At 41.9% G+C, this 23988-nt stretch overlaps 1 protein-coding gene across 1 annotated transcript in view; it reads left to right on the forward strand.

Moving 5' to 3' along the window:
* The window catches only part of LOC122565055 (ephrin-A5-like), a 218003-nt gene that overhangs the window by 192212 nt on the left and 1803 nt on the right, over nucleotides 1–23988 (forward strand). The window contains exons 4-5 of the mRNA XM_043720685.1: nucleotides 14615–14680; nucleotides 16426–16497. Of these exons, the coding sequence (XP_043576620.1) occupies nucleotides 14615–14680; nucleotides 16426–16497 (138 nt within the window). The remainder of the gene's footprint in view (nucleotides 1–14614; nucleotides 14681–16425; nucleotides 16498–23988) is intronic.

The raw sequence follows: 23988 nt of genomic DNA on the forward strand, positions 1-23988 counted from the left end.
TATTCACTTTGGTGGCAAGAACAGGAAGGCAGATTACCACCTAAGTGGAATCAATTTAGGTAAAGGGGCAGTACAGAGAGATCTGGGTGTTCTTGTACACTAGTCAATGAAGGTAAGCATGCAGGTACAGCAGGTAGTGAAGAAGGCTAATAGCATGCTGGCCTTCATAACAAGAGGGATTGAGTATAGAAGCAAAGAGGTCCTTCTGCAGCTGTACAGGGCCCTGGTGAGACCACATCTGGAGTATTGTGTGCAGTTCTGGTCTCCAAATTTGAGGAGAGACATTCTGGCTATTGAGGGAGTGCAGCGTAGTTTCACGAGGTCAATTCCTGGAATGGCGGGACTACCTTATGCTGAAAGACTGGAACAACTTGGCTTGTATACCCTTGAGTTTAGAAGACTGTGAGGGGATCTGATTGAGACATAAGATTATTAAAAAATTGGATACTCTGGAGGCAGGAAACATGTTTCCTCTGATGGGTGAGTGCCGAACCAGAGGACACAGCTTAAAAATATGGGGTAGACCATTTAGGACAGAGATGAGGAGAAACTTCTTCACCCAGAGAGTGGTGGCTGTGTGGAATGCTCTGCCCCAGAGGGCAGTGGAGGCCCAGTCTCTGGATTCATTTAAGAAAGAGTTGGATAGAGCTCTCAAAGATAGTGGAATCAAGGGTTATGGAGATAAGGCAGGGAGGATACTGATTAGGAATGATCAGCCATGATTATATTGAATGGCGGTGCAGGCTCGAAGGGCTGAATGGCCTACTCCTGCACCTATTGTCTATTGTCTATTGGTTCCAGGTCTGTTGCAATGTTACTGAGTCTTAAATATCCTTTCAAATAGCTGTCAAGTTCTCCGTTGTACTAACCAACTATAGTCCTGCCCCTCCTCACAACCTGCTACTGCCCATATACTACGATTGGATTCCTTTTACGTTAGCTGCTAATCTTTTTTGCCCCCATTAATTTCCTTTCTAGTTATCCTCTGAACTTCGTGATAATTTGTGATTCCTACTTGGCTTTTCAAATCTGTGACTGCCCCTCTTTCTCCTCCATCCTTCTGTCAAACTCTTGCATTATCCAGGGAGTTGTGGCCTCGATTGTCCACTCTTTTATTTTGCTGTGGGAATACCCTGGACTGTACCAGAGTCCCTTCCTCTTTAAGCATCACTCCAGTACATTTCTTCCTGCCAGGCTTTGACTCCAATTCACCCGGGGAAGATCTTGCCTCAAACCAATGAAATTAGCCCTGCAAATTGAAGTGGGATCTGACCGGTTATAATCTGATGGAAAGGGTTGCTGATTTACACACGCAGATCAGGTAAATAAAAGATGAAGACGTTTGCCAGGTCTGTCATCTATGATAATCCGCATCTCATTTCTTCTAAACAATGCTCCAAAATCTGCTTTGTCTGCAAAATTTTAATGAATTCCAAAGAAACTCTAAGGCATTGTAAAAGTCAGACAGGGTGACACTGTACAACTTATTAAAACATTAGATTTGTTGTTTCTTACCCTATCAACAAACTAAGATTATTCTGAAGCAAGTGCTTTCCTTTTCTGAAGAGTTTGTGTCTTGATGTCTGCTGCCTCTATTATTGATGTGCGATTCATGTGCAAATTGCCTGTCCCATTTGGTTTTAGCCATTGCTTGCTGTAGGTATAAGAATATTCACATCAATGGCTGTACTCTGAGAATCAACTTTCTTTCCTGTTGGAAGGACATTTAATCTTTAAATGTGATGAATCTAGGGGAAAAAAACAGTGAGATAATTTGCCAAGAACTGAGCTTGTGTTTTTTTTATTGGGCAAAGTGGTTCAGTGAAGAAGCTGAAGATGAATGAGAATCTGGGATAAGAGATAGTGACTGAGCGAGACAGAACCTCAACCAATCCAATTTTCCGATATTAACATCTTAAAGATGAAATGCTCCTTTACAAGTGGGCATTCTATACCCTCAGAATTTAATTATCCAAAGTACCGTTCCGATCTCCTCTTTAGCTTCCCTCTGTAAGGGCTGCGGAATGAGTTTTGATTCACTGGCTACTTTGCATATAAATCCTGACATCAATAAAGAGAGAAATAAACTTTCAAACTTGCTCCTGTGAAGAAAAAGAGTACTTTCTTTATATTTAGCACACACAATTGAATGAAAACCACCATTAAAAATCAAGTAACTGAATTAAGGATTTTAATGAATAATGCAGCAAGAGTAAAGTCATCTGCTTTGTTCTTAATATGAAGTCTGTCTTTTCTTACTCCCTCTCCTCCACTCCCAATTGTTGTCGTGAAGGTCTGAGTACAGGCCATTCCTCAGTGCCTCCTGGGAACGAACACTCTTTATGTGTAGATTTGCCAATGATTTGTCAAACAAATTTATCGATGGGGAACATCAGATTGGGTGCTTACTTTATAATCAAGAGTGTGGTGCTTTCAGCAGGTCAGGCAGCATCTGAGGAGCAGGAAGAAGATGAGGCGTTCTTCCTCCAGGCGTGGATGGTAAGGGAGTGATGATGGAGGCGGCCCAGGACCTGGTGAAGGGCTTTTGCCCGAAACGTCGATTTTCCTGCTCCTCAGATGCTGCCTGACCTGCTGTGCTTTTCCAACACCACATTCTTGACTCTAATCTCCAGCATCTGCAGTCCTCACTTTCACCTGCTTACTTTATAATCCATGCGTAGGGCTGTTGTGGCACAGTAGCACTGTCTTTACTCTGAACCAGGAGCCCAGGTTCAAGTCCCACCTGCTCCAGAGATACATAATAACATCTCTGAGCAGATTCATTAGAAAATATCCATACTTTGTATGTATATCAGCACATATGCATTCAAGCATGCCCACACATATGTACAGAAACATACACATGTACCCAAATAAACATGCATACCTACATGTGCACATGTACATATGTAACCTGAATTTTTTAATTTAGCCTTGGGAGACAGAGGCAAATTGTGGCTCTGCTCTATCAAGGCAATCAAAATAATATAACTCACACAGACCAGGGAATTAACCTGGTGTCTTTCTGCAATACATGGCTCATTACCAAATTGAGCAGACAGCTTGCCAGTGAAGCTATTGAGGAGAACGTAGGTATACCTCCCATTTTAATAATAATGGAAAGTGCGGTTGTCAAAGGGTTAAGGTGTGACAATTGAAAACAAGACAATGATTACTTACCTATTGAAAGTAATCATCCCTGATAATGAATTACAACTTACACTGCACAATTCAGACAATCACTCAGCTTCAATACAGTCAGTCGGGCTTGGCATGCAGCAGCCCTGCATTCATTCTGAAGCAATACACATATCAAGTTTTACAAGGAGTCAACAGTTTGGTCTGGATCACTGGCCCAATAGTCAATTAGCAGACAGAAATGTCGACAGTCAATTATGTCTAATAGTGCTTTGTTGTATTAAAATGAATTGCTTTAAAGTTGCCAAATATTCAATGTGGTATTGTATATTTTAGATTGGATGAATGAGATGGCATAAAGAATGTTTAAAGTACTAATGTAGCATTACTTTGTGAAAAAGTCTATCTGGAGTAATTAGTCTTGATGTACATCTTTTTCATTACAAACCCAGTTATCATATTGCTAACTCTTCTTTCTTCCTTGTGATTTATGAATCGTTGGGTTAGTTTTCCCTGAACATTGTGCACTCAATAAAAACGGTCACAGACCCTTCCTTCTTAAACTTACAAATGTTTATTAAATTAATGAAACCAGAAACTGGTTGGTTTTCACCATGGAAACACATTTATCGCCCACTTAACTTTAATGCCCTCTGACTGTCTGAAGTGAGTCAGAGCCCCTTCCTCACCTTAATCATGGGGCCCATTAGGGGTACCCATTACTGCCTGCTTCTTATTTCTGTCCCAAGCAGGCAACAAAGTCCTAATCTTCTGGAGACCAAATCTTTGCTGGCCATTGCACCCAGGGACTTAGCAGTCCTGCACTAATGCCTGCATAGATAAGAAGAGCAGGAATATTTATTAGCAGGAGGAATCTTGAGATTTTCATGCTCATCAATGTCCAGTCTGCACTATCGTGAATATCATGTTTGCAATGTGCTCACAACATGCTGGCAAAGTGATTTCCCTGTCACTAAACAGACATTAAGTGAATGCAGATTTCTAGAACTGGAAGCAATTTGACTTGAACTGTGCAAATAACTTTGTGCCAAGATTAATATGACATACTGCCTTGAATCATTCAATGTCAGAACGATCATGTGCAACTTATTAGCAGATAGGTTAGTGAGCCTTTGTAATCCTGTTTGTTGAGAAAATGAATGTTAGTGCATAGTAATAGTCTGCATTGCCCAGACAAGCTGTACTGCTACAGTTCAATAGCTACATCACAACTTATCTGCTAATGGTAGTGATGTTCCAATATGTCTTATGATGGGAGAGGGGCTGCTGGGCTGATTAAAGCCATTGGCTTTCTGCTCTGTGCTTTAATGAGCTGACTATCCCCTCTTCCAGCTCAAAACATGGAGCTAGTTATTATCATAAGAATAATTAATCTACAAAGCAATATTCAAATTAAATTTTAATCATTGAGTTTGCAAATCGAACCTGTTGGGAGCATGCTTTTTTTCTGCAGAATCTATGAATCAGAATACATCAGCGATGCCAATATTGGGAAGGTATTAGGCATGAGGAAGACAGGGAGGAAGATAATAGAAGCCATCAGCCACAGGGAGTAAGGTTGCTTTGTGTGTGACAATCTGTTTATAACGAATGGAATTTTTTTTGTGATCACCAAGCCTCAGTTCCCGCCCAAGCCTCTCAAGTGGCTACCACTGTGTTTTTCCACTTAACATCCTGTCAACAACTACAGCTGCATGTATTTACATGCTTTTAATGGAAGGTCATCCAACCAAGTCTGACACAGAGCCACATGAGGAGACACAAGGACAAGTGACCAAAAACTTGGCCAAAAAGAGCCTCTTAAATGAGCCTCTCAAAGGCAGAGAAGGCGATGTTTAATTATAAAGGATATTCCATACCACCCATCCCTCTTGTCTTTCACAACCTTATTGATTTCTTATCACCGTAGTTTATTTCAAATCCCTAACATTTCCCCTCCTTCACCCTCACCCAGCCCCAATGTACTAATTTGTAACCCTCTGGATTCATTAACATTGCATCAACCCCCTCCTTACCTCTGCCACTCCCTTCTGCACCTCTCCCCGTCACCTTTAGGAATAGAGCACTGTCAAAACCTAGGTCCACAGTGTAACCTATTCTTCACCTCCCTGCCTCTCTCTCATCTTTTAGCAAGCAATTTCTTCAAAACACTCCTCAATACAATACATTCGATTATTACTACTCAGCTCTGTGAAGCAGTCACCAGGAGGTTTCCATGTGAAAACTCTTAAGTGAATGCAAATCGCTGTTTACACGTTCACATGATGAAAGGAGAAAGTCTTCATAAAGCAGTACTGCTGACTTGTAAAAGTGAGACTCTTCACTAATGGTAACTAAGCAGAAATTTGTCATTATCCATTACAAAATTCTTTAAAGATGAGTTGAAAGATCACAGTGACCACAGCGTCTGGGGGGATCACATAAACAATTGTACAGAAAAGTAGGAGGAAAGCAAAACCAGCTGCTAACATCTGCTATTGAACAGGCTCCTGAGATTGAGTGCTTTTAGATTTTGATATGGTGACATCGTTATAGTTCATACATGTTCTGCTCGACATGACATATATCTTTGTCACTGTCTGCATTCCCCTCTACTTTTAACAATCATGGACCAATATCAAAACCAACAATGTGTTGAGCAATTGGAACTTGCAAGTCACAATTACAGAACCACAGTGAATATTGACATCACTGTATCAAGTTGGGGATGGGACTTGTGGTTTTAACTTATAGAGTCTCTGAACTCAATTCAGCAACTAGTCTTGTGAGTACTTCAGGAATAATTCTCAAGTAAAATACAAGTAAAATGTGTGGAAGCTGAAGAAAGGAATGATTTGCATCAAGGTGGTAAAAACAATGACTGCAGATGCTGGAAACCAGATTCTTGCATCAATTCAACCCCAGTTATTTAATGTGATCTACAGGTGTGAGAAGTACCTAACTGTCTCCATTCTGTGGTATCACTGTAAGTGGCAAACAATATCTGCATTTGTCTTTCTATAGCTCATTGTGTCGATGAATCTGACATAACTTTGAAAGATTCTGTTACCCCACAAAAAGACACCCCGACAAAAAGACATCCCGACACCCTGAACAACAAGAAAAAATTGCGTCACACAAATGCCAGGCAATGACCATCGCCCCTTGACATTCAATGACATTGGCATTGCTGAATCCCCAACTATCATTGACCAGAGACTGAAGTGAACTAGCCATATAAATATTGTTGCGAGACATGCAGGTGATTGGCTGAGAATACTGCAGTGAATAGCTACCTCAAAGTCTGTCCACTATCTACAAGGCACTAGTCAGGATGTGATGGAGTATTCTCCATCTCCTGGATGAATACAGCTCCACCAAAACTCAAGAAGCTTTATGCCATCCAAAACATAACAGCCCACGTGATTGACACTCTATTAAACACCTGAACGGTAGGGCAGCACAGTGGCTCAGTAGTTAGCACTGCTGCCTCACAGCACCAGGGACCTAGGTTCGATTCCCACCTCGGGTGACTATCTGTGTGGGTTTCCTCCGGGGATCTGGTTTCCTCCCACAGTCCAAAGACGTGCAGGTCAGGTGAATTGGCCTTGCTAAATTGCCCGTAGTGTTAGGTGCATTAGTCAGGGGTAAATACAGGGTAGGGGAATGGGTGGGTTATTCTTCGAAGGGTCGGTGTGGACTTGTTGGGCTGAAAGACCTGTTTCCATACTGTAGGGAAACGAATCTAATACAATCAACGCGTAGTGTAAAAACTGCAATGCAATAACTTACCAAGGCCCCTTCAAAAATACTTTCTAAATCCATAACCTCTAGAAAGACAAGGGCACAATCTGCAAGTTCCCCTCGAAGCTATACAAATCATCCTGAATTGGAACTATATCACTGCTCCTTTACTGTCACTGTACCAGAATCCCTGGAACTCCTTCCCTAATGGCTTTGTGGTGTCTTTATACCCCACGAATTGCAGCAGCTCAAGAAAGTAGCTCATTGTCATCTTCTCAAGTGCAATGACTGAAGGCCTAACCAGTGATGCCTACATCCCATGAAAGAACTGAACAAAATGGTTATTTTATTCATTCCACTTGTTGTTGGGCTGCTTCCAGCAATTTGCATTTATTGTTTGACTCTGAGAAAATGGTGCTGGACTTTCTCCCTGTAACCACCAGCCCTTGTGCAAATAAACCTCCTGTGGTAGCATTAGGGAATTGTAAGATTTTGTATCTGTAGTGATGGTTGCATTCCCTAAAGGATCTTTGTGAACCGCTTGCATTTTACAACAATCTGAGCGATTCAGTGTCATTTTACTGATACCTAAAGATATTACACTCATCTCTGCTCTTGTATTCAGTTACAACAATGCCTGGACTGAAGCTTAACCACAGTCTGGTGTTAATTGATTCTATTATTAGTTGAGAGAAGAATGTTCCCTTGTTTGCTTTGAATAGTGCAATAGGATCTTTAATATTCCTGAGAACAAGGAGATAGAATCTTGGTGTAACATCCCAGCCACGAAAGAGATACATCAGGCAATGTGGCATTCCATCAGTTCCACCGTAGAATGAGAATCATGCAGAAAAACTTTGCTAGGAGTTTCAGACAACCTCCCTCCCTCCCCCTCTAGAATTAGAGATATCTAACAGCTGAACAACAGGAACACTTTCACAAAGAGAAAGCCCGCTGCTGACAGGGGCTTGTAATACACTTAAGCATGACCTTCACACCAATAACATTTCAACATCATTGCTGCAAACATTCCCTGACAATTTACAAATTGGTGGGGCCTGGCCCTGTTTATCACTGGCCACTTGTGGTCAAGTGCTTCAATCTAGCAAACCTGCTTGTGGAAATGCTATTGCACAATCATTACCGCTGACAGAAAATCTCTAGTGCCCTTATGTGTCACTGATCCACAGTTCACATCTGATCATTGCAGTACAGGAGAAGTGTGACAGCAGTTGCTCTGTAAGTTAGGACTTTGGTCCTCTTCCTTGGAAGTCAATGGGAGGACCCTTGATTAAGGATTAATGTCCTTCTTGAAGCCAGCTTCACACCATTCAGGCAAAACACCCTCAAAACCAACCGCAGTGGGCTGGATATTCTGTCTGATTGATCGAAGGGTTTCCCTCCTGCCAGGTTCTGATGTCTCAACTCAACAATAGTCAACAATCCAGGAGAGAGTGAATAAAGTCCGATGGAGATACTCTGAGGCTTCCCTTGAAGTGTGTCAGCATTGGCATTAAAGATTGCCGTTAAAATGCTGACATGCTCTGAGTCCAACCATCTTCATGGTGAGGCAGAGCGACTGCAGAAAAGGAAAGGAAATGAATCCTTGTCTATGGATCCTGCTGCCTGGTGGCATGTCTTGCCTCAGGTGCCTGAAGATTTTCCAGTCGGGAATCGACTGCTCAGTCACGTGAAGACCCATGGGAAAAATCCCCACCCCTGAGTCGGCACCATTGTCAGATCGAGCGACAGCTGATGCTGGTAGTATCACAGTTTCTGCAGGAGAGAAGGTTTCTAAATCAAAGTGGGAATAAAAATGAATTATTTATCATCATTTTACAAATGTCCAATGAGAGAAGGGAAGCTGCTGCTCAGATTCAGTCTGTCCTTTATGCAGCTTTAGTCCCACATCGATGGCAATAGCTCTGAATGCTGTCTGAAGTGGCCTCCAAAGTGGAATAAAAAATCCACACACAAAATCAGAAAACCTCAGAGATAGCAGAGTTAACGTTTTGGGACTAGTGACCCTTCTTCAAGATGGAGCGTTCTTTCACATCAGGCCAAGAGAAAATCTAGCCCCATCCTCTCATTTGGTCATAGATATCTACAGCACAGAGAGAGGAGCCCGGACTGGACATTAGCTGCTACTTCTGGCCACTTCCTGAGAGAGATTGGTGGGATTCTAATTCAAACTGAGAGGCTGCACCACTGGTCAGATTTCTGGACATAATGGTCTTCCCCATTGAATTTATTTCCTTGCAATCCAGCTCCTGAGGACCTATAATTCAGCACTGATGGCAGTTTTACTCAGATAGAGCTGTGCACCGCAGGGGTGGGGAGAGGAACGCAGGTCACACAGGTGCTCTTCCAAGGGTCATTGAGCAGGAGAGAGGGAATTTGATCCTGTACTCCACTAGGGAGTGCTTGTTTGATGTGGGCGCAGGGGTCCCCTGAAATAGGGTGATGGTGATTGCTCTGCATAGACATCACCCATCGCAAAGAAAGAGAAAATAAAGAATTACGCTGCAATTTGCAGTGATGTTAGAGAGAAAAATTTACTTTCTGAACAAAACGAAGGCCCACATCAATGGAGCTGTTAATTGTCAGGCATTGAAGAGGCAAACCATTTGCTCGTCTGGAACTTAATATACAAAAATATGCAACAATCTGGTATAAACTATTCATTACCAGTAATAATGCTATTTAAGTGTTTTATTGACACATGTTTCTGCTCTTTGTAATGAAATAACAGCTGTCGGGAGAAGTGAATTTTATATGAATCCTTCTTGATTGTTAATTAATATCTGGTTTACGCCAATATTTTTGATATAACTTCCATCTGGTGTTTGTGGGAATCCATCAGAATTAAAGGACAACATGAATAACACCAGACCTGGTGGTGAACTACAGGATTATAAATTACATGGCCAGCAAAAAAATTGGATCATTTACCCAATGAGGCTGCACTGATGGTCATGCTGCATGTGACCCCCTTCCTACCATAGTTCATCTAATCCTGTCATCATATCTTAGTCCCATCTCCCCCATGTACCTACCTAGCTTCATCCTGAATGTGTCTATGCTAGCCCTTCACTCGCTCCATGTGATAACATCACAGCAAAGAGCAGAAGTAGATCACTCAGCCCTTCAAGCCTGCTCTAGCATGCAGCAAAGTCCGGCCTGATCTTCTCCATCAACTTACCCCACTACCTCAATAGGTAGCTCTTCTTCTTCTTCGTAGCCAATGATGGTGTATCAATCTCTGTCTTGACTATCACCAAGAACTGAGCATCCACAGATCTCTGGGGTAGACAGTTCAATAGTTTAGTAACTCCCTAAGTGAAGACATTTCTTCTTATCTCAGTCATTTGGCCATAGATATCTACAGCACAGAGAAAGGGCCATTGCATCCATGCTAATTTTAACTAGCTGATTCCTTATTCTGAGACTGTTATCCCTTGTTCTGGACTTTTCAGCTGGGGAAACGTTCTCCATGGATATATTCTATGAAACCCCTTTAAGAATTTTATGTAGTTTGTTGACACCACCTCTCATTCTTCTGAAATTGTAGGGGAGGTGATGGCTAAGGGATATCATTGCTGGGTTCTTAATCCAGAAACCCAGGGAATGTTCTGGGGACACATGTTCAAATCCTGCCGTGGATTTGAATTCACTCAAAAAGAAATCTGGGAGTAAGAATCTAACGATGACCATGAATCCATTGTCAATTGTCAGGAAAAGGCCATTTGGTTTATTAAAGTCCTTTACATAAGGAATGTGCCTTACCTGGTCTGGTCTACATGTGACTCCACACCCATAGCAATGTGGTTGACCATAACTGCTCTGTGGGCAACTGGGAATGGGCAATAAATGCTGGCCTAGCCAGTGATGCCGGCATCCTGTGAATGAATTAAAAAGCTCAATGGAATTTTGCCCTAATCTACTTAATCTCATCTCTTTGAACAATAGCCTTTCCCTGGAATCACTCTAGTCAACCTTCCTGGTAATCCCTCTAAGGCAAGTGAATCCTTCTTTAACCTAAGGAAACCAAAATTATACACATTCTCACCACTGTCTACTGAAAGAAGTTTATCCTGGACTACTTATTGACTCTCTTATTATCATAGTCTCTTGAGGACCTCTGGTTTGATCTCAGTTCTGTCTAACTCAACAGTAGAGCTGCCTCAACCAGTCTTCATGTCCCAACACTGGGGAGAGGAAGCTGGGCCCTAGTTCCTGTTCCAGATGTTCATCTGGTCAACAAATGCTCAAAATTGTGCAGATCTTGATATCAGGATGGATTCAGCTGTGATGTCTGGGCCCTCCCTCCATAGTTAAACAGATTGCCAATATTTATTCTCCAGTGACAGCATTCACAACTTTACTGATATCATCCGGTCGAACTGTTCACTAATTTGCTGTTGGGTGATATTGTTGAAAGTACATGGATGGAAAGCATATTTATATAATTCTAGAGAGCTTTGGGTAACTGCTATTGCATTGTGAAAACATATTTGCTTTAAGATTAGACTCTTCAAATTTTAGAACACAAACATTCATCAAATTCCCCTGAAGTACCTTGACCTGCTATGTTACTGGAGGCATTAACCTACTTTACTTCGAGGTTGTAATTTACGATATGGATACCGCCATTGACCAAACTACTTGTCCCTATACATATACAACTACCAGGAGTCCCTGTGGAAACAGGAATTCAAACAGTTGCAGTTTAGAATGACATCATACCTTTGAAAGAATAATGATCTTTGACCCACTGGCTGTTCATTCCAAAGTGAGCTTGATAGTCACATTGGAGTGTGAGCAAAAGGAGGGCCTGCGAGTGGCGGTGAAACAAGTCCGGATGTGGGCTCCCATTGTGTGATCACATTGAACATCCTCTGAAGGCCATGTACTTTCAAGACACTCGACCTCCTTCAGTAAGATGAACCTGATTTTCCATCTAGCTACATTGTGCTGCCGTACCCTAGAACCAGACAGAGCAACACTCTTATCTCTGGACAAAGGGTTTGTCTATCAGACCTGTTTTTACAGACATCCCAGCTGACTACAAAGGAGCAAGGAGGACAAAAACGAAATTCATCTCGTCTCACTGGGTGAGCACACCCTGGCCATGCTTTGTTCATTTTGCTTTTTTTTATACTGTTGAGGTCCAGTGCGCTCGGTTTAGTCAGAGATTGACATCTGGGCAAACTCCTTTTAGAATTTCAAAATGCTTTAACCCCTTTCCAGCCACATGTGATGGCACTGTGGTAACTGTGAATGCAACATGTCAGGTTTCATCTCAATGATTCCAAGGTCACTCTTTCATGACCTTTATACAGGCTCCTGTTGTCACTTAAATCTAAAAATACAGCCAGTTTCGCTTCTGCTCCTTCTTTCAAACCATCAATGCTGTCCACACTATCGAGAGGGAAGGATAATGCAGTCCATTGCCATCTTTACTGAGAGCATTTGCAAATAAAACTATATCGCATTTCCTGCCTAAAACTGTGCAATCCTTTCTTTCATTACAATAATGCTTAAAGGTCACCTCTTTCATTTTCCTTATATCTAAGTATGTGAGGTGGTATCAAATTATTGTTTAACAACTCTTGTGCAAATTACCTTGGGATGGTTTATTGTAGTTTAGCTACTATATAATGGGCTGATTTCTGTGATGGCAGGACTGATGTATGAATCAGCTCAGACTATATTCTTTGGAATTTAGAATGAGGTGGTGGGACAGGGGTAGAATCTCATAGATATCAATACAATTCTAACAGTACTGGAAAGGGTAACCCCAGGAAGGGTGTTCCCAATGACCAGGGAGTCCAGAACCAGGGGACACAGTTTAAGGATACAGGACCTTATCATTCATGCCAGTAACATTCAGAGCCCCAGTGAGCAAGCTTTCTATTACAATGGTAGTCGCACCAGAAATTAGGCCTCATGTTTCAGAAACAATGCACAACAGGGCTGATCATGCAGTGAAGTCCAGGGAAAAGCTTTCCTAATGATGTACTGGGTGAGGTTGGCTTTGCAGGAAAGTGGGTGCATTTTCAATTTCGACTTAAAACGAGCAAGACACCGCATCCCTAAGTGTCACTCAGTATAGTTTATCGCCCTCTCTTTCACCTGAGTGTTGAATTAGCTTAAGGCACAAAAAAAAACCCAGCTCTCAATCCCTTATGCAGCGAGGACAAGGAGTTCGCAGGAGTTCCTTTTCCTCATCAGCATCCCGTGATCCTACTGGGAAAGTGTTTGTGAATGATCAACTAAAGATCAGGCTATGATGCACTTCACAGCAAGCTAGCAAGCTCCTGAGGAGAAGGGCTGCTTGTTTCTTCAAACTGCAGCACGACCTTCAAGAGAGGAGAAAATTGAAGAATGTTCCTTTATTTGAAGCTATTCGAGAGGAATTATAAAATGGGTAATTTAGTACATTAAATATTTAATAAATATAACCAATTATGCTTACGACTCCAGTCTTTAGTAGCAGATATATCAATAGTTCTATTATTAAAGCAATTATTCTGAAAAGAGATGTTCAATTGAACGTCTCATCAAATTATATAAAATATTAAATAGTATAGGTAAGATAAACCCAGATTATTACTTCAAAGGTAAGACAAGAAAATAGGACCCGAGGGCATAAATGGAAATTAGCGTAAAGTAAATTTCGAATAGATGTGAACAAAAACTTTGCTACTTGAAGACTGAGAAATGTTCAGATTGATCTATCAAGTGAGGCATATGACAGGAAAATAATGTGCCTCTTTGAAACAAATGGGGACACCGTAATGGGAAAGTCTTGGATTTCAACAAACTGGTCTTCCTTTTCAAAGAACTTCATTGTGTGTAACCCGTCACAGTGATTTTCCAAAATATCTTAGGACACTTCACATGCAGCAGATTAATGACTGTTGTTGTGCATGCAGCCATTTTGTCAACAGCATCATTCCACAGAAAGTAGTGTGCTTTATTTGTTAACCTGCTTTTGGTCATAGGTAGAATGTTGGCAATGGCATGCTTTGTTCAATGGTGGATAAAAATCAAAAAGAACTGTGGACGCTGGGAATCAGAAACTGAAACAGATATTGCTGGAAAAGCTCAGCAGCTCTAGCAGCATCTGTGGAGAGAAATCAAAGTTAACATTCTGGGTCAAGTGAGAAAGGGTCATTGGACCTAAAAAGGTTAATTCAGAATGTTAACTTTGATTTCTCTCCACAGATGATGCCAGACCTGCTGAGCTTTTCCAGCAATTTTGTGTTTGTTGTTCAATAATGATATTGGCTTGATAATACGTAGTAAAATGGAGTCTGTAATGATTTGAGCTATGGGATATCTGATCAATAGTGAATAGAACTATAGGGTCTGTGATGAAAAGAGCAATGTGCTTTATAGTTAATAATGTTACTGGATCTATAAGGAAGAGTGATAGGGAATCTATGTTCAATTGTGCCATGGTTCTATAATGAACGGTGCTAACTGACTCTAGGATGTGTAGTGCTATAAAGTTTATGGGTGCTATGGTCTCTCTAATGAATATAATGGGGTCTATAATGTGCACCAGAGCAGAGGGCTAATTTAAACTTTATCACCAGCAACGTAGCACATTTTTAGTTCTAGAATGAAATGTCAATCTAAATTCAGTGAAAAAAGTCAGGAAACCTTATTACCTGGCACGGTTGTGCGAAGCACTAATAATATTGCATTGTGTTTTTTTTCCCAGCTTCACCTCACCCTAATATTGTTGGGAAACCCTGCTTAAAGTTAAAAGTATATGTCCGACCAACAAGTAAGTCATGTCTGTTTGAATGTCTTTTCTAAAATCTGTAGTTGATATTGTTCCTTTAAGACTGCATGCTTGATGCTACTAAATCAATAAACTGAATCAGTAGAGTATCACTAAAATAATTGCTTGTTCTAACTTCTTCTTCCCTCCCTGTTCTGCTGCCATTTTCTTCCACTTTATTTCATCTTCACTGATATACCTCAATTTTCAAGCTGCATTGATCCACGTATCAAGGACATTCCCGATGCCCTTTGCAAAGCTTCAGTTTTAAGTTGATCTTGGGTGGTTGGGGTGTAAGAGTGGGTTAGACTCACTAAAACACAGCACTGAGTTACTTAGTTGCCTGCTTTGAGGAGATTTGCTGAGAAACTAAGAGAGGCAAGTAAATCTTTAAAGCTCATCATTGGGGAAAATTAATGCAGCTTTAATTTGAGGCGTTATATCAAAAAGGATAGTTTGGAGAATGGTATGAATCACATAAGGATAACCATAAATTCGATCAGAAAACTGAACTGATGCAAACTGAGTCATTTTGACTGCATTGGATCAAAAGACAGTTTTCTCTTCAAAATGTTCATTCTGGGTCCTAAACCTAACAATTTAAAATAACAGAGAACTCGATCGAGTTACCTATGATTTTGGCAGTCATAATGGGTGCTGTTCAGTTGGCCAGGCAGTTAGCCTGTGGTTCTGAATAATATCACGGACCCAGGGTTTAATTCCCATTCTGTCTAAGGTAGCCTCAAGGCCTGCTTCCTCACCTCATAGCAAAATCCCAACATGAGCCATGGTTCAAATAATCATGGATGCTACCTGGAGAGAGCTTATTTTAGGCAAAACATGTCTGAGAAAACCAACTGATGGCAAAAGCATTGAGGGTGAGCAGGATTTTAAAAGCCCTCAGCAGAGCCATTTATGGGAGCAAAGTGTTGGTTGAAGAGATTCAGGAAGCCACCATAATAAAGATCTATTTGAATCATTACTGTGGCTAGACCCTACACAATGAATACTGAACTGAAGGGAGACTGTAAGCTGAACACGTCTAATTCAGGTTGGGGGATGTGGAACATTAAACTTAAAATGGAGTTTCATCGAATTTTGTATATTGTGTTGAAGGTAAATTCTGGTGATCAAAATTTGTAATCGTACCACCAATGGGGAGATCTCATGCCCGAAAGACAGATTTAACTTAAGGCCCAGTTCCACGTGCTAACTATGGATTGCCACAAAGCAGGGACAGAGATATGGTTTATTACCCAGTTCTAGGGGTGGGTCATTAGTTTAAAACCCAGATCAGCGGGTCTGGCTTTTGTTTAAGGTTTGATTCTAGGGGAAGGCCTATAATTTAGGGCCATGTTAGTCACAGTTTTAGCTTAAGATTTATTTACAGGGATGGGGATTTAAGGTATGTACACACAGTATGTGGTCTCATTTCTGGGTAAAGATCTAATGGTTTATTCCCTGTGTATCACTTATGGCCAAGTGTGATGGGTTTGGGAGCTCAACATTAAATCGTTAATCACTGGAATCGTGTTTTAAAAACAAGACTCCTCTAAAGTCAATCATGAATTCTACCATTCCACTGGCACTATTTAATACTTTGTCCCTTAACTTCTAACTTTTTTTTGAAGGCTGTAGTTCAAAAAGGGGACTTTGAAACGGGATCCCTTTTCTGTTGCTCACTAACCCTATGCTTTGAAAATCACCCTCACACTGACACATAGCTGCTGTTTCTATTTCTGTCGTAGACAGTTGTATGGAAGCAGTAGGGGTGAATGAAGGTGATTTCGATGTAAACAACAGTTCAGTTGAAGCTTCAGGTCAGTAATATCACAGTGCCTCACCTTTCTCTTGTCTCTCTCCCTCCCTTTCTCTCCTTTTGCTGTGTCTCTCCTGATCCTTTTCTTGAAAAGTTACACCCAGGGTTATTGCTTTTCTTAAATATTGCCTTAATGTTCATGTTTAAAGTTCATAAGTGATGTAAAATCTGGGATAAGAGATATGAAATGGCAATTAAATTTACTATGTGGGGGGAGAGGAGAGGGAGGGAAAGGAGACAAAATTTGACTGGGTTAACAATTAGGCACTGAGGGAACATGAATTCCTAGCTCGTGAAGGATTATAATAATATTGTAATAATCCTGGTGGTACTTGCAACAATCTTTTACTGTTTCTCTAACCAACCATTTCTAATAGTAGAATCCAATCAGACTGAGGCGTCAAGTGTGTCTGTTGTATTCTGCAATTATTATGAAGCTTGACTGTTGGTAAAGTTTCAAAATACCATGTTTTTAAATATCAAACTCATGATTATTTTATTTCGGAGTTTATTTGTTTATTTTTATTTCTCAATTCTCATCAGACCGATTGACATGACATTTGTCTCGTGAGAGTAAATATTCTAAATCAAGTAAGAGTAAAGAGACCGTGGGCTTGAAATTATGTGAACGTTAGTGTGTGCATTATTTTTGTCCTTTATTTGAATGGAAGTGTTAACCTTACAATAATTGGGTAAGGATGTTGGGCAAAGGAGATTTAAACTGCAAATGCAGATGTGGATTATCAAGTATAAGAGTGTAACTTTAAAACCATGATCAAAATCCTTTCGGACTTGTGGACCCTCTAATGTTTGAACCTTCAACTCACAATAAGGCTGTATGGTGGAGTGAGGGCCCTCAAACCAAGGGCAAAGATCTATTGTAAAATACAACGGTTCTTAGACTCTCGGTCCTCTGTATGGGGCAGGAGTGAGGACCCTGCAATCTTGATGATGGTAAGGGAAGTACAGGCTTTTGAGCTATTGGTGTGTGTATATGGCTGCAGCAGAGAGGATTGTTACCGTTCTTGTGAGCAAGGGTCTGTTACATTAGTGAGGGAGGGATGAGGGGTCGGGGGAGGGAACTTGGACCATCTCCCGCTGTCTGAGTTACTCACTGGCAGATGTAGAGATAGTAAAATCTCTCCCACAGGCAATCATAACTTCCCACATACAGTGAAGCCAAGCCCCATGGCTTTTACATAGCTGTCTGGGGTTCAGTGACTGTGCAGTAATTGCTTCACATCTTTGTACTAAACCCTTCTTCCCCTGTTGAATGGACACATTCCATACTGACCTTATAGGAATCTCTTGTTGAACGACTGGACTGAAGGAACTAGATCTGACTGAGCTAAGCAGTAACAATATATGAATGTTAACCCTCACTTTGGTTCCTGTTTGCCACCACCCCACTCTCCCACCCCCCCCCCCCACCTCCCACCATGCTAACCTTCTACGGCTGCAACCTTGTGGTTTCTGTGGTGTGAGACTGAGCTGTTCAGATTGGAGAGTGCTGTCAAGCCCACAGATCTGAACTCTGAGTAGTTGGAGGGCTGCCACAGCCAAGCCAGGAGGTGTCAAGACTCCTGCTACTGATTGTGATTTAGTTTCTCAGTCAGAGTTAGCACCTTCTGGATAAGTGTCACAGGGGAGGAGCAGAAAACCTATTTTAAAATAATATTAGCGAAGCAATGATCGCAACACTGAAAGACAGAACTGTTGCCTGCACTATTGGTCTTGAGAAGGAGCTGCCATCAGAGTGAGAACACAGTCTTGTGCCCTCTCTTACGGCAAGTTTGATGGTTGAGGGATGCGGGGTGATAGGATACATTTAATTAAGCAGAAAGGGCAACTAGGGACCCCATTGCCCTCTTATCTCCACCCCCATTCAATTGACAGTAGGAAGATGTCCTGGTCGGCCCCTCTACCACCAACTGATGCCCTATCGTGAGCAATTAATGTTTAACTTGTTCTGCGGGCCCCTGACATTAATCTACTGGTGAGGAAGGTCCTTGCCTTTCAAGGAGTGGTCCAAGTGAATGCTCTCTAACAATAGTGTCTAATCTCAAATCTCTGAAAGTAAAAATTGCAACTGCTCGTTCTGAAAGATTGAAGAGCAATCGACCCCTGAAATCTCGTGAAAATAGTGAGTGATGAAAATGCACAGCATGTCAGTTCGGATATGCAAGACAGACATTTTCCCAGTGCCCTGTTATCTTCCATTTCTTTGAAAGATGTACGAGAAACCGCACTCCTGCCCTCCATCTCTCATCACTCCTTTACAATTTCATTTTAACTCATTTTTAAATTCCGGGCATTTTGCTGCATGCAGGGAGAAGAAACAGGAGCTCTAATTTAACCAGAGGGAATTGCTATAAAGATGGTACCACTGTGTTAATGTTCCTCTCCTCATGCTTTCCCCATGTCCCTACATTACACTTTACTGTCTCCAAATCTGAAGCAAAAGTGCACAATGTGCACCAGTGCCTGTTGGTTCAAACTTCATAATTTCAACTTCAGGAATACAACAAGGAGAGAGAAAGGAACCCCAGAATTGCTAATATTTGGATTGTCAATTCTGACAGTGCTCCTGACAAGTCTGCGATTGCAGTTGGAGTGCCGACCCTATAGACAGCGTGGAATTGGAAGGATAGTCCTTTCCTGCTTGCTTTTAGGCAGCTTTTAGTGGAGGATTGTTTTTCTCTCTGACCCTAACAGTCTGGCTTCCATCTGGGGCCAGGAATTTACAAGCAGGCGCAATTACAATGCACTTTAATTGGTTTTGTGAGTTCATGAACAATGCGGATGGAGAAAAAAACCTTCCTCACCAGGAAATCTCTGAAGAGAAAAAAAATCTGCAGGGCTGGGCGAGGGGAGAAGGGCAAGGGAGTGGCGCTAGCAGCGTTATTCTTCTTGAGATCTGTCATGGACACAACGGGCTGATTAGCCTCCTCGGTGCTGTTACCATTACACAGTTCTGTTCTAACATTCTACAGGAGCAGTGGTCAGAAAGGGGCAGCACACTCCAGCTGTACTTCAGCAGCTGGAAAATATTGCAACCCTGGCGAGCAATGCCTCAGGGAGGTCTCCCACTGCGTCTGCATTGTTTTAAAACCAGTTTTTAAAATGTGTACGTCCGCAGTCTAGTTATTGTAAAACGTTGAGAAAGCCCACCAGTCAGTTCTTTGCAAAAAAAAAGAGCCTCTCTTAATTTATCGACTGAATTCAATTGGTTCTCGTGGACAAGGAGTGGCTCAGTATGAAAATGAAATTGAATGAAAAGATTCACTGGCTTTCCTCAGATTCAAGGTTTGCAAACAGGAAGAGGCATTGTCTCCCATACATCGTCAGCATCACACAAGAGAAAAGACTCACAAATAAAATTGTGATTGAAATTAAAACCTTGAAACAGATTTTAAATCCGAAGTTTGGGAGAAAGTCACTTTTTATATTACCATAAATATTTCTAACGCATACCTTACTCTAATTGTTAAACTTCATGGAGCCTAATCTCTCATTATACATTGAAAAGTGCTCTAGGAATCTTGCTTAATGACGCCTTATGAACGGAGGAAGCTGACACTAATTTGCTCACTAGTTAAATGCTTGCAGAGAATTATCAATAACCAGTGACATTTTTAATAACATTTAACTTTTCCTGGATAATGAGATGAAGGTAAATGATTGAGCGATGCTTCACTGGAATAGGGGAGAAGAGAGCTTATTAAAGCAAGAGGCAAAAGACTGATTCTTTAATCAGCGTAACCAGTCATACTGAAGCTGGTTCAGATATAAACTATGGGCATTAGTGGGCTGCTAAAACTACAGCTTGAATTTTCTGTTTATATCCATCAGTTCCTAGTCCAAACATGAGCATATGGAGTTGGGAAATCTGTATTTGATACCTGTTTATACATGCTGCCCCTTCCCCCTTACTAAAACTGATCAGAGTTGTGCTTGGCAGATGTAATACCCATGCAGAAATTTGAACAAGCATGCTCCAAATAGTCACAGGTTATGAGAACATGCCACATTTTAAAAAATAATTCAGGGGATGAGGGCATTACTGGCCAGGCCCAGCATTTATTGCCTAGAGGGCAGTTAAGAGTCAACCACTTTACTGTGGGTCTGGAGTCACATGTAGCCCAGACCAGGTAAGGATGGTAGTTTCCTTCCCTAAAGGACATTAATGAACCAGATGGGTTTTTCCAACAAAGAATTCATGGTCAATTTTTGGATTCTTACTGAGCTCAAATGCCATGGTGAGATTCAAACCCAGTTACCCAGAACATTACCCAGGTCTCTACATTAACAATCCAGCACTAATACCGCTAGGCCATTGCCTTCCATCACATAACAGCATAGAATCATGGAAGCCATAGAGGCGGCCATTTGACCCATTGTGTGTACCAACTCACAAGTTAAATGCTTGCAGAGAATTATTAATAATTAGTGTCATTTTTAATAACATTTAACTTTTCCTGGATAATGAGATGAAGGCAAATGATTCAGTGGTACTTCACTGGAAGAGGGGAGAAGAGAGCTTATTAAGGTAGGAGACTTGGGGCAGCATGGTGGTTAGCACAGCTGCCTCCCAGCACCAAGGGCCCCAGTGTGATTCCAGCCTCGGGCAATTGTGCAGAGTTTGCACATTCTTCCTGTGTCTGTGTGAGTTTCCTCTGAGGGCTTTAGTTTCCTTCTACAGTCCAAAGATGTGCAGGTTAAGGTGGATTTGCCATGCTAAATTGTCCATAGTGTCCAGGGATGTGCAGGCTAGGTAGGTTAGCCATGAGAAATTCAGGGATAAGGTAGGGGATTGGGCCTAGGTGGGACTTGATGGGCGGAATGGCCTCTTTCCACACTGTAGGGATTGTAAGATCCTATGACTCCTGAAAGAGCGACCCAGCTAATTCCATTCTTCAGCCCTAGCCCTCTAAATCAATCACTTTCAAACATATATCCAGAGCTTTTTTGAAACCCCATATGGAATTTACCTCCACCTTTTAAAAGGCAGAAGGAAAGTGATTGGTTTGGGGATGGGTATTGCAATCAGTAGAGTGAGGGTAGCTGGAACCAGAGAAGGGAAGGAGGGAAGGTCATGCTCCCAAGCAGAAGTAGGAGGAAGCAATCAGTTAATGTGGTGTCGGAAGGACAGCTCCTTTTTCTTAACATCTCAGCCTCTGGTCGTCCTTTCGAGGGGCCTGGTTTGTCCGAATGCAGCATCAACCAAAGACACGGAGGAGAGTCTTCTAAATAAGGATTTTCTTCGCATTTGTAAGACGTGCAGAGCCCATGAAGGGGAGGGATTGTCAGCTGTGAGCATCCCTCTGCATCTCAAGCTACAGTCCAGAGCACTGTTTAAAAAGCCTGAAGTTTCTGACTTGGAGGCAGAGCTCAGTGAGGGCATCGCACTGGCACTGTTGGTGACTCACAGCATGCACAGTCAGTCAGGCATCTTTAGTCTACCTTCAAGGTTCCCTCAGTGCACAGCATGTCCCGTTTGGTTTATTCCCAGTGCTTATTCTGACACAGTGACGGGTGGAATCAGAATTACAAATCTAGCTAAAATTCCCTGTCGGTGGTGGGGAGGGTTGGGTGGTGGGGAGTCAAACTGCTAGAGTAGGCTCCTTGGAATGCCCCTCATTTTTATTGTGGAGATTTCAGAGAGGTGATAAAATAAAGAAAACACAATGAATCTATTTGCTGCTGTCACTCCCAGTACTTCAGATCCACTGTTTCTATTTTATATCATTGTCACTGGGGACAGGACTTTTTTTTTAAAATGCCAAGTGTAGTCTTTCCTTTCAGTTGTTATATCATTCACAGTGCAAGGCAACTGATCATGTGAAGAAGTCGAGGTTAAGGGTCTTTTGACGCCATTCAGCCCCACATGCCAGTGCTATCTATCTCAGGAATTGATCCTTCAGTTTGATTCCCAGCTGAGCCATTGTTCTGCCTTTAAACGTCCACCCCGTGATCCCATTCTGCTGGTCTTTTATGTTTTGTTCTTCAAATTAATCTATAATTAATTCTGCCTCCTCTGTTATTGAATAGTCTACTTCCTGACAATATAGTTCATGAGCAAACAAACATTCTCTGAACCTCTGTGTATTTCTTCAGTATAAACCTTAACTTGAAGCATTCCACTTCATTGGCTAATTTTATCTAATTGACCTTTATCAAAATCTCTTATATTTTTAACCCTTCGATCAGAGTGCCACATAACCTTCTTTGTTCCATTGGAAACAGTTCAGTTTCTTCACCTTTTTCTTTCCCTTAAATGCTGCTATTTATTTTAAGGAATCTATTCTACACCCTCTTCATGGCCTTGGCATCCTTCATAAGGTGAGGCTTCTGTCTTCTGGTCACGTTGTCTCGGTGAAGTCTCTTCTTCAACTGCGGGTGAAGGCAACAAGTGTTAGCTTCTCAGCTGTGGGCCGCACACACACACACACACACATACACACATTCACACACACGCACACATACACACGCACATACAGACACACACCCCTGTTGGTATCCTGGGTACATAGCTTGGCAGACTATATCTCCACTCCCCTCAACCTCAGCAAATTGAGACTTCTACGTTTGCAGAAGTCTCCCAGAGATGGTATTGATATGTGTAGGTGTATGCTGGACATGGCTGAATAATAGCTGGACCAATGTTAGCATCTCCCTGGCAGGGAGAAGTTAACTCAGAGCAGGCTGGAGATGGAACCTGCAGTAGTAGTCCTAGATTTGTTCAACAACTTTTGATTCTTAGCTGATTGATAACAGGATCAGTAATCAGGTTAATCTGGCTAACTGACCATTTGCTGCCTGATTCAGTTAAACCCGTAAACTCACAATAGGCTTCCTGCCTCACCCGACTTTGAGTCTACACAGGAGACCAGTGTGAGTCAGACTAATCACCGTGTTCTGTGAGTTGATTGATTGATTGATTCCCTACAGTATGGAAACAGGCCCTTTGGCCCAACCAGTCCACACTGACCCACTGAAGAGTAACCCATCCAGACCCATTTCCCTCTGACTAATGCACCTAACACTATGGACAATTTAGCATGGCCAATTCACCTGACCTGCACATCTTTGGACTGTGGGAGGAAACCAGAGCACCCAGAGGAAACCCACGCAGACACGGGGAGAATGTGCAAACTCCACACAGACAGTCACCCAAGGCTGGAATCGAACCTGGGACTGTGAGGCAGCAGTGCTAACCACTGAGCCACTGTGCCGCCTTTGGGTACATTTTAGTAGAGAGAGATTTACTTTGCATTTTCATCGAGCCTGTGCATGCTTATAATCACAGAATCACAGAATTGTTACTATGTGGAAGGAGCCCATTTGGCCTATCGTGCCTGCATCAATACTATTACTGATTGCCAATCTCCTGCCTTGTCCCTGCAGAAGATTTCTATCCAAATAATCATCCAATATCCTCTTGAATACCTCAGTTGAAGCTATCTCCATGGCACTTCCAGTCAGTGAAGTT

This window comes from Chiloscyllium plagiosum, chromosome 31, assembly GCF_004010195.1.
Source record: "Chiloscyllium plagiosum isolate BGI_BamShark_2017 chromosome 31, ASM401019v2, whole genome shotgun sequence".
NCBI classification, from domain to species: Eukaryota; Metazoa; Chordata; class Chondrichthyes; order Orectolobiformes; family Hemiscylliidae; genus Chiloscyllium; species Chiloscyllium plagiosum.